This window comes from Equus przewalskii, chromosome 9 (genome assembly GCF_037783145.1).
Source record: "Equus przewalskii isolate Varuska chromosome 9, EquPr2, whole genome shotgun sequence".
NCBI classification, from domain to species: Eukaryota; Metazoa; Chordata; class Mammalia; order Perissodactyla; family Equidae; genus Equus; species Equus przewalskii.
Window position 1 is genome coordinate 22,682,408 of NC_091839.1, and position 12,630 is coordinate 22,695,037.

The window sequence follows — 12,630 nt, forward strand, 5'->3', positions numbered from 1 at the left end:
TATATTCGGGGCTCGGGGGCGGGTCGGCGCCAGAGACGAGAAGAGAGGAGGGGAGGCCTCCTCCGCCGCCGCCATCTTGGACCGGGCCCGGTCAGCTTCCGCGGAGCCATCGGCAGACGCCGCGGCCTCCCTTGAGCCCCGACCCCGTCGTCAGAACAACCCCGGGCCCACTTCCCCCAACCCCACTTCCGCTTCGCGCCGCTATCGCGATAGCGCCCGGGCCCGGGGCGCGAGAAAAAGGCGGCGGGCGCTCGCCTCCCCCGCCTGTCGCGATAAGCTCCTCAGCGGCGGCGCCAGCTCCTGTGGTGAGAGCGTCAGGCTCGACTGGGCCGGACCCCTTCCCCTCCTCCCCCCGGCGCCGTCGACCGCCCTCCCCGCCGCCTCCCGCCCCGCGACACCGCCGCCTGTCGCGACATGGCCGCCTCCGCCCCCGTGCGGCGCCCCCGCCCCCGGCGCTCGCGGGCTCCTCGCGGCCGGCCCCGCCGACCCCGCTCCCTCCTCCTCCACGCTCCCCGGCGGCGCCCGGGGGCCTCCCGCGACCCGGCCCCGCGTGGCGTCCGCGTCGGGCCCCGGGGGGTGTGAGGGGTGAGCCCCGTCCGCGTCGGGCCCGGCTCCTCGCTGGAAGGATGGAGGCGCGCTGGCCGCAGGTGCTGGCCCTCGGCGGCGTTCCCCTGTGCTGGGGGGCGGTCTCGGGGCGAGGCTGCCACCTTCCCGTGGGCGCGGGGCTGCGAGCCCTCTGGACGGGGACCCCAGTGGGGGCGGGGCCGCGGCTCCCGCCACGTCCCTGCGCCGGGATGCCGGCCGTCCTCGGGGGACACGGGTGGGGGACGAGCGCCCCCGGAGCGGAGCTGCCGGCTCCCGCAGTTGGAGCCTCCGCCAAACTTTGCGCTGGATGCCGACTCTCTGCCTCTCCGTGTGGGTTCCTCTCGCCCACCTCGGGGTCCATGTGCTGGGGGCGACACCTCCTGAGCGCCCGCTTTTTCCCCGTTGCTGGCGATCCCCTGTTGTGGGCAGTGCAAGCGCCCGTTCTTGTACCCGCCTCTCCGTTCAGGGACTGTCACCTCCCTCAGCACGAATACTCCCGCCCTTTTGGTTCGGGTTTGGTGACACCTTCCCCCACCGCCCTCCCCGTGTAGGCTGTCCCTTCCCCGAGTCTCTGGTTTCTGCCCTCGTTCACATGAGCCCCTCCGTTGGGGTGTAATCCTTCCCACCCCACTGGGTATTCGTGTCAGGTCCTTCCCTGCGGATGTGTCAGCTTCCCAGCGCCAGGCAACCCTCTTGGTGGAGAGGTGCGGTGGTGGGACCGGGGCTCACAGCTACCCACGCCCACCCTGCTGGAACCCCCCCCCCCGGGAGTATGAGGCTTCCCAGACCTGAGGTCCCTGTACCGGGAGGTGTGGGCCTTTCTGGTCGGGGTTGTGCTTTTTGTCCAGGGTGAGGAATCTTTCTTGGTGTTGCCATTCCTAGGGGTAAGGTTCCTGCCTTCCTTGGTATTGGCCCCTCTTGGATTTGAGGTGTCTGCGCCCGAGTGTGTGTGTTCCCACTGTGGGACTAAGGACCCTCTCAGGTGTCAGAGCCCAGGGCTGATGCTTCTGCCTCCTCCTCATGATGTCTCACTCCATGGGCCTAAGGCTTCTGCCTCTCTCCGGAGCCACAGGTTCCTGGCTGTGAGGGGTGTAAGATGCCTGAGACTTAGGGAGAGACCCCATCGTCGTCACTTTCCTGAGGACTAAAGATCCCTCTGCTGTAACCTTGCCAAGGGGGCTTCCCAGTCCCCCACGTTGGTATTGAGCCTCGCAGTGGGGAGGTAACTATCTCCACCCCAGGACCTAACATCTGCCTTCCAGAGTCTCATCCTCTGTGTGGCAACGTCAGTAGCCTCCTGGGTTAAGGATCGCCCTCCAGCATCACTTCCCAGTAGGCCAGAGCTCCTCACTCGTGGTGCAGGGCCTCTCTGCATGGGCACAGGACAGCCCCCGGACTAGGGACGGCTTGGTGTTATTTCCCAGGACTAAGCCTTCTGCCCCGCCTGCCCTGCTCCTCATCAGGCCTCCTTGTGTGACAGTGTCATTTTCCCCAAGGTGAAGTTTTGGGACCTCTTTGTTAGTCTTGGCCCTCATTTAGGGTCGTTGGCTCCTGCGGGTCTGGCGTGCTGCTTACCTCACCCACCCCCTCAGTATGGGCTCCTTACTTGTAGGGATGTGCCTTCCTCTTGGACAAAGAATTTCTTTTGGTTAAGTCTCCTGGGCTGAGATTCTCAGATTCCTTAGTGCTGTTTGAGACCCCTCACTATGAGAGCACAAGCTCTTCTGTGCCCAAGATGCCCCCTTGTCTCAGAGTAGGCCTGCCATGGTACCTTCCCTGGGAGATCTTGGTGGATTCCCCAGAGCCGTGGGGTTCTTCTGTGGTGGCATCTCCACTTCAAGACTCAAGCTCCAAGCTTCCTTTCTCTCTGATCCCTCACTGAGGGATCTAAGGTACAGGTACCACCTTGATGTGGGGTATTTCTTTGGAGGGATGGGTATGGCCCTAGGGCTGAGGCTCCTGCCCACTGTAGTACCCAGCCTCTAGAGGGTGTGAGTGCCCTGGGCCTGTGGTACTTGCCTTCTCAGCTGAGGAGCTGCCTCCCTCAGATCAGGTGGCGTTCTCTCTGGGTCTCAGCTGTTGCCCACTTGGAGGTTCTGTCTGAAACATCACTTCCTGGGCTGGGGCTCTTGTTCCCCTGGCACCTTGCTTCTAACACCTTCAGGACTTCTTGCTGCCACAGTTCTGTTCCCCTCTGGAAGTATCACCTCCTCCCCTGGTCTGGGTATCCTGACCCCACAGTGTGGGGATTTGGAGAGGGCACCTTCTCCCTAAGGAGTGCGGTGCCTTGTTTAGGGTAGAAACTGGGTGTCTTCCCCCTCTGGGTGGAGCACCTGCCCCTGCCCTATTGCTGGGCTCCTGGGGTGGAGGCCAGGAGTGCAAGCTCGTGTTTAACATTCCCAGGCAACGAGAGGCTTTTCTGTGTTGGGGTGTTGGAGCTCAGGCCCACTCTTGGTCAGGATCGCTGCACACCTCAGTGTTGGGGTCCAGCCTCGTGTGCTCCCAGTTGCTCCTCAGTTTACTGAGTCCCCTCTGTGCAGCTATCTCCTGGGTCTGTTGTCTCACTGCTTTGTTTCCTGGAGCTGGGATTTTCCTCATGTCGGGATTGGGCCTCACCTAGGCATGTCAGCTGGTCCTGGGTGGAGGGTGCTGCCATTTCTCTTGGTTAGCCCTTTACAGAGGAGATTACACTTGTACCTCAAGTCTAAGGTGCCACACCCACTACCACCCTCCAGACTGGGTCCCTAAGGAGGGTGCCAGTACAACCTCCCTGAGGTTGAGGGACCTGCCCTGGCCGTGGTGGGCCTCTGGTTCTAACGCGTGCTCTCTGATAGACACCGTCCCACGTGGTAACTACTAGCCACACGTGATTTAAATTTCAACTAGTTAAAGTAGAAATGAAAGTTCAGTTCTTCCATTGCACTAGCCCTGTTTCCAGTGTTCGGTGACACAGCGCAGATATAGAACATTTCTGTCACTGCGGAAAGTTCTGTTGGACAGGATTGTCCTTGAGACCTTCTTCCCTTGCCAGGAGTGGGGACCCTCTTAGTATGACTTTTCTCTGGGTTGATGCTCTTAGTCCTTGGTGTAGGGCGTTTCTGCCTTTGCAGTTAGTGCTGCTCTGGGGTGTCCCTGCCCTGGGTCTGTAGAATTTCAGTACAGGCCCCTCTCTGGGGGGTGACCTCTCCTGGCAGTGCAGGAGCCCTCTTGGCATAACCCTCTCTCCTCAAGGCTCCTGATCTCCCCTGGTTTTGGTGTCAGGCCCTAAGATTTGGCTTCCCCTGGGCTAAAGCTCCTGGTGACCCCCGCTTAGACCTCAGACTCCCTGGGTTGCATGAAACTTCCCTTAGGGTGGAGATGCTCCTCTCTTTCAGGATTGGGCACTTGCCCTGATGGTTCATGTTTCCCTGAGTCTCAGTTACAGTCCATTTGATATGGAATTCCTTCGTGAGTGCAGACAGCGCTCTCACAGTGGAGTCCCTCTGGCTCTCTTGTCTCCATAAGAGTTCTCTCTTCTCGCAGTCCTCTTTGGTTAATGCCTTCTGCCCCCAAACCGTTAACTCTTGTTGGTGTCAGCCTCTTTGGGTTAGGAGTGTTGTTGCCTTTGGTTTAAGGATTCTGCTCTAGTATAAACTTTGTAGAGGTCAAAGGCCCTCTTCTGCTTGAATCCAGTCTGCCTGTATGGGTGGGTTTAGCTCTTCACGGTCACAGGCATCCCCCACAGCTCTGCACGTACAGTGTCAGGCTCTCCTCCATGAGGAGCAAATGCTCTGTCTTCTGACTTGTCTGACAGGGTAACCTCTCCCCGTGTTAGGATTCTGGTCACCTCTGCAGGAAGTGTGGTCTCCAGGTCTCTCCCTCCATCCCTAGCAGTCAGTGTGCTGCGTGATTTGTTCCTGCTCTGAAGAATTCTTTTGAGTGTCATCTGGAGAGAAGGTGCTTCATGCTCTAGGAATTTTCCACTTAGTGGGTCAGAGGCACACAAAGAGTACATCTATTTCCTTGTTTCAGCAAACTTCCAGAGTCCTCTTGTGAGCCAGACTCTGTGCTGGGCAGTCGAGGCAGCACAGGGAGAACAGGGCCTGGTCTGTCATCGGATAGTAAATGTGTCTTCCCTTTACTGTCCCATGCATGCCACTGTTCCCAGCCTCCTTCACGTCTCTGGGTTTGGACCAGCCTGGAAATAAATGTGTACTCCTTTCTGATCTCTCCCAGCAGCGTCCGCCTCCAAGAGAGTATGAAGAGAGTGCGTCTGTAGGGCAGGGAAGATGGCGGACAAGCGCAAACTCCAAGGTACCGTGTTGACTGCCCACTGCTGTGTGGCCATGTGCTCACTCTCCTCGGAGCTCCTCTTTGGATGCCTGCTGCTTTGGCAGGATATTAACAGCAGCCCTCCTTCCTCTCTGGCCAGGTGAGATTGATCGCTGCCTCAAGAAGGTGTCCGAGGGCGTGGAGCAGTTTGAAGATATTTGGCAGAAGGTACTAGGGCTGGGGCCCTAGAAATCTGGGTCTCCAGGGAGGACAGCACAGGAAGAGGTTCAGGATCTCTGGGTCTGCATGTCCAGATGCTAAGGACCTGAGAGAAGCAGCTTTGAGATGGATTCGAGGGTGGGGGGGTCCCAACAGTCCCTGACCCCCAGAGAAAGAGCCTAGAGCTTCACCACTGGAGTGGGCACTGGGGCAGCCATTGCCACACTGATGCCTGGTTCTCTCCATCCCTCAGCTCCACAATGCAGCCAACGCGAACCAGAAAGAAAAGTATGAGGCTGACCTAAAGAAGGAGATTAAGAAGCTTCAAGTGAGGGGCTGGGGGCCTGGACTCCTGTGTCCTGAGGGTGGCGGGAATGGGAAAAGTGGACTGCTGGGTCCCAGGGAGAGGAGGCGGCTGGGGGCCTCAGTGCCCGGGCCCTTAGGCAGTCTGACTGTATGGCTTTTCCTACCTGCAGCGGCTGAGGGACCAGATCAAGACATGGGTAGCGTCCAACGAGATCAAGGACAAGAGGCAGCTCATAGACAACCGCAAGCTCATTGAGACGGTAGGAGTCCAGAGCCTGGTACCTGAGGGGTGGGAGGTGGCTGGGTTCCTGGGTCCCCAGAGGGCAGAGGTGGAACAACCAGACTCCAGAGGTCCCCAAGAAAAGTAAAGTGTCTGCACCTAGGGGAATGGGAGGGGAGATGGGCTGGAAGCCTGAGAGTTGGGCTCCCGAGGCTCAGGTCTGAGTGTCTGCTGGCCCTTAGTCGGCTCCTCTCCCCACTTCGGGAGTCCCCTGCCAACTGCGCTCTCCACAGCAAATGGAACGGTTCAAAGTTGTGGAGCGAGAGACCAAGACCAAAGCCTACAGCAAGGAGGGCCTGGGCCTGGCACAGAAGGTGGACCCTGCCCAGAAGGAGAAGGAGGAGGTCGGCCAGTGGCTCACGGTGAGTCAGAGTAGAGAAGCCGGGATGACCTCAGGGCCCTTACCCCCAGACGTCTGAGGAGACTCTGACTGACCACTTGCCTTCCCCCTCCCTCCCCCAGAATACCATCGACACCCTAAACATGCAGGTGGACCAGTTTGAAAGTGAAGTGGAGTCACTGTCAGTGCAGACACGCAAGAAGAAGGGCGACAAGGATGTGAGTGGGGGGACCCAGGTGCCCAGAGGACAGAGATGGGCTGGCAAGTGGGAGAGGCCAGCTCTTCTGGCCTATAGGAGTCAGAGTCTGGGATCCTGAGGCAGAGAGGGCCAGCAGCTGGGGCTAGGGGTCAAGAGACAGGATCAGGAGGGCCTAGCAGCTGCCTGGGGGTGATGCAGGGAGCAGGTGAGGCTGTCTTGGGTCTAACCTGCATATCTGAGTACAAAGGGGCCCTCAAGAAGAGAAGCGGTGGAGGGGGACAGCGCTGAGTTCTGCATGGGTTGCAGAGTAAGTGTGAGACCTGAGGGACATCCAGGGCTGGGAGGTCCAGCAGTTGAAGCTGTGGCCTCACAGCACATGTAGGGCCCTAGGTCCTAAGGAGAGGACAGTAGGTACAGACAAGAGGGGACACGGAGGAATGGTTCATTCGGCCTGAAGGAGAAGAGGGGTCTGGGACAAAGCCAGGTGCTAGGGACTCAGATTCCCAAGATCCAGGATTGCAGAGTGAGTTCACAGGGATGCAAAGCATGTCTGTGTGTTGGCACAGGAAATACAGGGAGCTGAGGGGAGTGGGGGCCTGGGAAGTGGGGGATGTGCCAGAGTTGAGCGTCTGAGACTCTGAGGGGTTTGTAAACCAGGGACTTGGAGAGGAGGTAGAATAGCTCCTTGCACAAAGTGGGGATTTGGAACTGGGGCTAAGATGTCGAATCCCACAAGGAATTGGGGCCTTGGCAGGGACCAAGGGCCTAGGTGCTAAGCTTCTGAATCTGGGCTCCCTAGGGGGTATCTGTATGGGGGGCAGGGTGATGACAAAGATTCTCATGGTCATCGACAGCGAGCTTTCCCCAAATGGGGATTGCCATTATTACTGTGGGAGCAAGATGGGGAGGGGCTGTTTCCATATCCCAGAGGGTGGTCAGAGCTGGTGAGTGGGCTCAGCCGAGATGGGGGGAATACACTTGAGAGATCTGGGTGGGCAGGTGAGGTGCAGCTAGGGTCAAGTTGAAGGGGAGGCACAGGGGTCTCTGGGTCCTCTAAGGTCTCCAGGGATGTCTGAGGAGGCAGCTGTGGGATCCCTGAGGGGTCAGGAGCCTAAGATTGGGTTCCCACAGAGATCAGAGGGCAGGCAGACTCCACACTGCCCCATGCCGAGAGGGGTGGAGTGGAGCCTTTGGGTCTCCATAGGGGTCAGGGACTGAGGACAGGTTCTGTGGGGGCAGGAGGGGCCGGGGCAGGCACCCTGCAGCCCCTGAGCCTGGCCCTGGGCTCGCCAGCAGAAGCAGGACCGGATCGAGGGGCTGAAGCGGCACATCGAGAAGCACCGCTACCATGTTCGCATGTTGGAGACCATCCTGCGCATGCTGGACAACGACTCCATCCTTGTCGACGCCATCCGCAAGATCAAGGACGACGTCGAGTACTACGTCGACTCGTCCCAGGACCCCGACTTCGAGGAGAATGAGTTCCTCTACGACGACCTGGACCTCGAGGACATTCGTGAGGCCCTGGGTTGACCTGTGAGCGCAGGGTGGTGAGGGCCAGGTGGGAGGGCGTCTGAGCCAGCTAAGCACACCCTACCCTGCCCCCACAGCACAGGCGCTGGTCGCCACCTCCCCCCCTAGCCACAGTCACATGGAGGATGAGATCTTCAACCAGTCAAGCAGCACGCCCACCTCGACCACCTCCAGCTCTCCCATCCCGCCCAGCCCGGCCAACTGCACCACGGTGAGGCCTGGGGATCTAAGTCCCTGAGGAGTGAATAGTGGGCAAGGGCTGAGGAGGTGGGGGGCTGGGTCTCTCAGAAACACCTGGGTAGAGTAATCAAGGCACTGAGGATCCTAGGTGTCAAGGGTCTGGGTTTCATGGGTCCTGGGTCTGGTGGGAGGCCGGTGCATGGAGTGCTCAGGCAGCTGATGCGTTGGGCAGGGATCAAGGGTTGGATTCCCTAAGGAGAACAGCTTCCTGGTTCCTTAGAAGGCTGGCAGGTAGTGCTGGTTCCCAGATGACAAGGACCCTGGGGAGCAGGATTTCATTAGGTTCCCCAGCGAGATAAGGTTATAGGTACTGGGGCCAGAAGGTCAGTCAGCTGGGTCCAGGTCCCTGGGAGGTTCAGAGATTGGCATCTGTCAGGGTCCTAGAGGTCTCGGGTTTCTGACCATGCCTCTCCCACCTCAGGAAAATTCTGAAGATGACAAGAAGAGGGGACGCTCGACAGATAGTGAAGTAAGCCAGGTGAGTGGGATGGGCATTGGACATTGATGAGCACGTCACTCATTTGTTGGTTGGTTTTCAAAGGCTTATTAAGGCCTGAGTATGGCCACAGTGCTGGGCTTTAGGGACACAGGAGGGTCAGAAAGTAGTGCTGCCCTGAGGGAGGCCTGTGGCATTAATCAGGGCAGGTGTGGGTGGGCAGGCAAACAAGGGACTGCTGGTGCTGTAGTTGAAGGGGTGGCACAGGGCGCCCGCCTGGCCTGGGTGGTCAGGAGATGCTGCTCCAGAGGCACCTGCCCTGGGTGTGAGAGGAAGACTTGAGTTTGCTTAGTGGGGAAAGCTGGATGTTGCAGGGTGGGGTAGCAGCAGGTAACACAGGCAAGTCGTGACTGAAAGCTTGGAAGGGTCGAGAGGTGAGCCTGGCCAGGCCTGCAGGGCTGACCGTGAGTGCAGGACCGTGGGTAGTTGAGTGAGGGGCCCCGACTTTGTGGACCAGCTCTGAAAGGGCCCGACAAGCCTGAAAAATGATAGATTTCTCAAAAACCAAACAGGTTTCTTTTCTTTGGGACTTCTCAAGGCCTTGGCTGCACTGATGATGTACACTGCCAGTGTCCAATAGGGGAAGCACTTCTCAGGATTTCTTTCTTTCCCCTAGTGAGCCCTGTGAGTTCTGTTAACACTCACAGGCTGGGAGCACACTTTAGGAAACACTGCTGCACAACAAGGAGGTCGTTAGACAGGAGCTTGCTGGACCCAAAGCCTCTCTAGGCTGACAGGAGGGCCAGTCCCAAGGAGGACCCTGAGGCAGGCGGTGCTGAGGCTGGTGCGGGACCTGGGCAAGCGGGCCTGGTGCCAGAGGGAGTTGGTGTGAGCTGCCCGTGGGGCATCAGGACAAGTCCAGGAGGCAGTGAGGATGGCAGCCCAAGTTGACCGAGAGCGCTTGTCTATCAACAGCCTGGGGCAGGGGCTGCTGTGGGCATGTTACCAGCCTCTGCTGGCTGGGGTGTTACTCACTAACAGCCCACGAGTTGCTTTTGTGACCCTTTAAGTGATGTGCAGAATTACTGTCTGATTCTCAGCTGTTTTTCGCTTCTCTTGGACTTTGGGCTGCTTCCAGCTAATGTCATACTGAGGACATTTAGGTGTTTCTCCACCACTCCCTGTTGCCGGACAGAGGGGTTTCTCTTACACCCAAGTTATGTGTCAGATCCCTGTGGGACATTGTGGGGAGGTGTCCAGGCAGGACGTGGAAAGCTGGGTGCAGGCTAGAAATGCATGAGTGTTTTAAGCATGAAGGTGGTGATTGAGGCCATGAGGGTGAGTGAGGTCACCCAGGTCCCCAGGAGAGGAGGGGGCAGTGAGGCCAGCGATGACAATGGAGCCCATCTTGTGGGAGGAGGGGCTTGCGGGAGGCCTGGCAGACCTCCTGGCCCGCTGGTTCCTGACCCTCTTTTTCTCTCCCACCCGCAGTCTCCAGCCAAAAACGGCTCCAAGCCTGTCCACAGCAACCAGCACCCTCAGTCCCCAGCTGTGCCGCCCAGCTACCCCTCTGGCCCCCCACCTGCTGCCTCTGCCCTGAGCACCACCCCCGGCAACAACGGGGCCCCCGCCCCAGCAGCGCCCCCAAGTGCCCTGGGCCCCAAGGCCAGCCCCGCTCCCAGCCACAACTCGGGCACTCCCGCCCCCTACGCCCAGGCAGTGGCTCCGCCAGCCCCCACTGGGCCCAGCGCCGCCCAGCCCCGGCCCCCCAGCGTCCAGCCTGGTGGGGGAGGTGGAGGCAGCAGTGGAGGCAGTGGAGGAGGCAGCAGCAGTAGTAACAGCAGTGGAGGTGGAGGCGCTGGCAAGCAGAACGGTGCCACCAGTAAGCGGGGAGGCTGCGGGAAGCAGGGGCGGGGCGCGGTCCTGGGGTAGCTGCTGACAGCCCCTTTCTTCCCTCTTCCTTCCCCCAGGTTATAGCTCCGTGGTGGCAGACAGCCCGGCGGAGGTGGCTCTCAGCAACAGTGGGGGCAACAACTCCAGCAGCCAGGCTCTGGGCCCTCCATCTGGCCCTCACAACCCACCTCCCAGCACCTCGTGAGTGTCTGGCCTTCGGCAGGGTTGTGGACAAGCGGCCTTTTGGCACAAAATTCCCTGCTCTTGCCAGTTGGGTCTTCCCCACACGCTGTGTGTCTCACTCACCTGGTTAGGTGCTGTGTCCCCTCCTCTTTCCAGCTGGGACGCTTGTATCTATATGTCCTCCAGCTTTGCCCTCAGGAATATCGTAAAACATTCCTCATCTAATTGGGATTGTTCTCAGAGCCCCACACCCCTTGGTGACCTGTTGGAAGGCGCTCTGACTTTCCCTTTCCTGGAGGAGCTCTGGTTTTGTGCTCCCCACTTTACTGTTACTTGCTCCAGGGCCCACCTGACTCCATTGGAGGGCTAAGTGAAAGATCCCAAAGTCGTCCTCCCCCTCCCCAGCCATCCCTCCAAATATTAGATGAAACTGATCCACTGGGTCTGCATTTTCTGGAAGAATGCCCCAAGAGAGCGCCTACCCTCCTGTGTGGGATGGGGGAGGACGAGCCCAAGGGGGCATCTGTCCAAGGCAGCTTGTTTTGTGCTTGGAACATTCACTTCCCACACCCTCCACTTCCATGGACTATTCCAGAAAGCCTGTTTCCTAGTGCACATTCAGCCATGTGGTCTCTGTTGGAGCATCCTGAGGATCCTCATTCCCAGCTCCACAGCTCTTCTTTACTGATAGGAAATGATCCCAGGGGCTGGTTCTGCCTTTGCCCTAAGCCCTCCCAGGTCCTGTCTCTCTGTGTTCTCCCTGTTCTGACTCCTTCCCCTGATCGCCCAAGCCTTCCTGTCCATCTCACCCTCAGGGGCCCCCTTCTAGCCCCCCTCCCTTGTCCTCTCCCCAGGAAGGAACCCAGTGCGGCAGCCCCAACAGGTGCTGGGGGCGTGGCCCCAGGCTCAGGGAACAACGCGGGGGGACCCAGCCTCCTGGTGCCACTACCTGTGAACCCTCCCAGCTCCCCAACGCCCAGCTTCAGCGAGGCCAAGGCAGCCGGCGCCCTGCTCAACGGACCTCCACAATTCAGCACCGCCCCGGAGATCAAGGTGGGCCCCGCATGTCCCCAGCAGGCCCCAAGTCTGTGTCCTGGCCATGTCGTCTGCACTCCAGACATTCGCTGTCCCCTTTCTCCAGGTCTCTGCCTGCCACCTCCACCCCTTGCTCTCTGCTCTGGCTCTCTGCCCGTGGTGCACTTGCTTCTCCTCCAGGTCTCCCTTCACCTTGTCTCTGGGCTTCTCTTCTCTCCCGCCCCCAGACCTGTCTGCCCTCCAGGTTCCCGCCCTTGCTCCTGGTGGTACTGGCTCACTTGCTCCCCAAGTGTCCACCATCATCCCCTCCAGCCCTCAGTCTCCAGCCCCTTCTCCTCTTAAGATACACCACTCTACGCCACGTGACCCACTGTCCAGCTCACCATCCTTTTCCTTGGAAGAAACCATTTAAGTCAAGAAAACACTGTTGACGTCTGCTCTGAGCCATGTTTGTGCTAGGTGAACGCACCCAGTTCCTGCCTTCTGTGTACATGGAGCGGAGTGCGACGGTACAGGGCGTGTCTAGTCAGGGCTGGGGCAGAGGGTGCTGTGGACCCACACAGGCACATCTGACTTGGGGAGATGGCCCAGCAAGGCCTCTTGGGGGAGTGATACCTAAGCTAGGACCCAGACCTGGGCAGCTGGGGTCCCAGTGGCAGGAAAGGCTATCAGGAGGAGTGGTTCTCCCGTGCCGTTCTAGGAGGGGCTGACGTTGGAGTGGTAGGTAGAAGGCTGGGCGGGGCTCAGCAGAGAGAGGAGGACAGGGGTGTCTATTCTGCAGGAGAAGGTGCAGGCTGGCTGCAAAGCTGTGATGGAGGGGTGTCTCTGGAGTGGGCACTGGGGTGCCGATGGCCAGGGTCTGGAATGGCAGCAGCAGGACGTCAGGTAGACTTCCTGGGCCAGTGTCTTTTCACCTGGGTTGTGTAGGAGGCAGGGTGAGAGTGCCCGACTGCCCAGGTCCAAGGCCCAAGGATTGTCCTGGGTGCCTGCCTTCATCTGGAAAACAGAAGTGATCTCTCTTACACTTTCAGCGTGACTGGATTCTCTGGAAGGCTGTCATCTTCATACATGTAGCTCTTGGAACAGTTTCTGGCCCAAAGAGTAAGCACTCAAGCATAAGAGGGATGATG

At 59.2% G+C, this 12,630-nt stretch overlaps 1 protein-coding gene across 13 annotated transcripts in view; it reads left to right on the plus strand.

Annotated features, from left to right (window-relative positions):
* The window catches only part of CNOT3 (CCR4-NOT transcription complex subunit 3), a 17,015-nt gene continuing 4,385 nt past the window's right edge, over positions 1 to 12,630 (plus strand). For 3 of the 13 annotated variants that reach the window (XR_011543883.1, XM_070633366.1, XM_070633370.1), the window contains exons 1-13: positions 29 to 305; positions 4,804 to 4,878; positions 4,997 to 5,064; positions 5,309 to 5,383; positions 5,532 to 5,621; positions 5,875 to 6,003; positions 6,104 to 6,199; positions 7,477 to 7,696; positions 7,791 to 7,924; positions 8,375 to 8,431; positions 9,881 to 10,271; positions 10,360 to 10,483; positions 11,320 to 11,518. Coding sequence is in view for 9 of the 13 variants with exons in the window: in XM_070633366.1 (XP_070489467.1) it covers positions 4,854 to 4,878; positions 4,997 to 5,064; positions 5,309 to 5,383; positions 5,532 to 5,621; positions 5,875 to 6,003; positions 6,104 to 6,199; positions 7,477 to 7,696; positions 7,791 to 7,924; positions 8,375 to 8,431; positions 9,881 to 10,271; positions 10,360 to 10,483; positions 11,320 to 11,518 (1,608 nt within the window). In the remaining 4 variants the exon portion in view is untranslated. Of the gene's footprint in view, positions 306 to 2,342; positions 2,478 to 4,800; positions 4,879 to 4,996; positions 5,065 to 5,308; positions 5,384 to 5,531; positions 5,622 to 5,874; positions 6,004 to 6,103; positions 6,200 to 7,473; positions 7,697 to 7,790; positions 7,925 to 8,374; positions 8,432 to 9,880; positions 10,272 to 10,359; positions 10,484 to 11,319; positions 11,519 to 12,630 lie in introns of those variants that run through there. The other 10 variants (XR_011543882.1, XM_070633363.1, XR_011543881.1 and 7 more) reach the window with 7 other exon arrangements.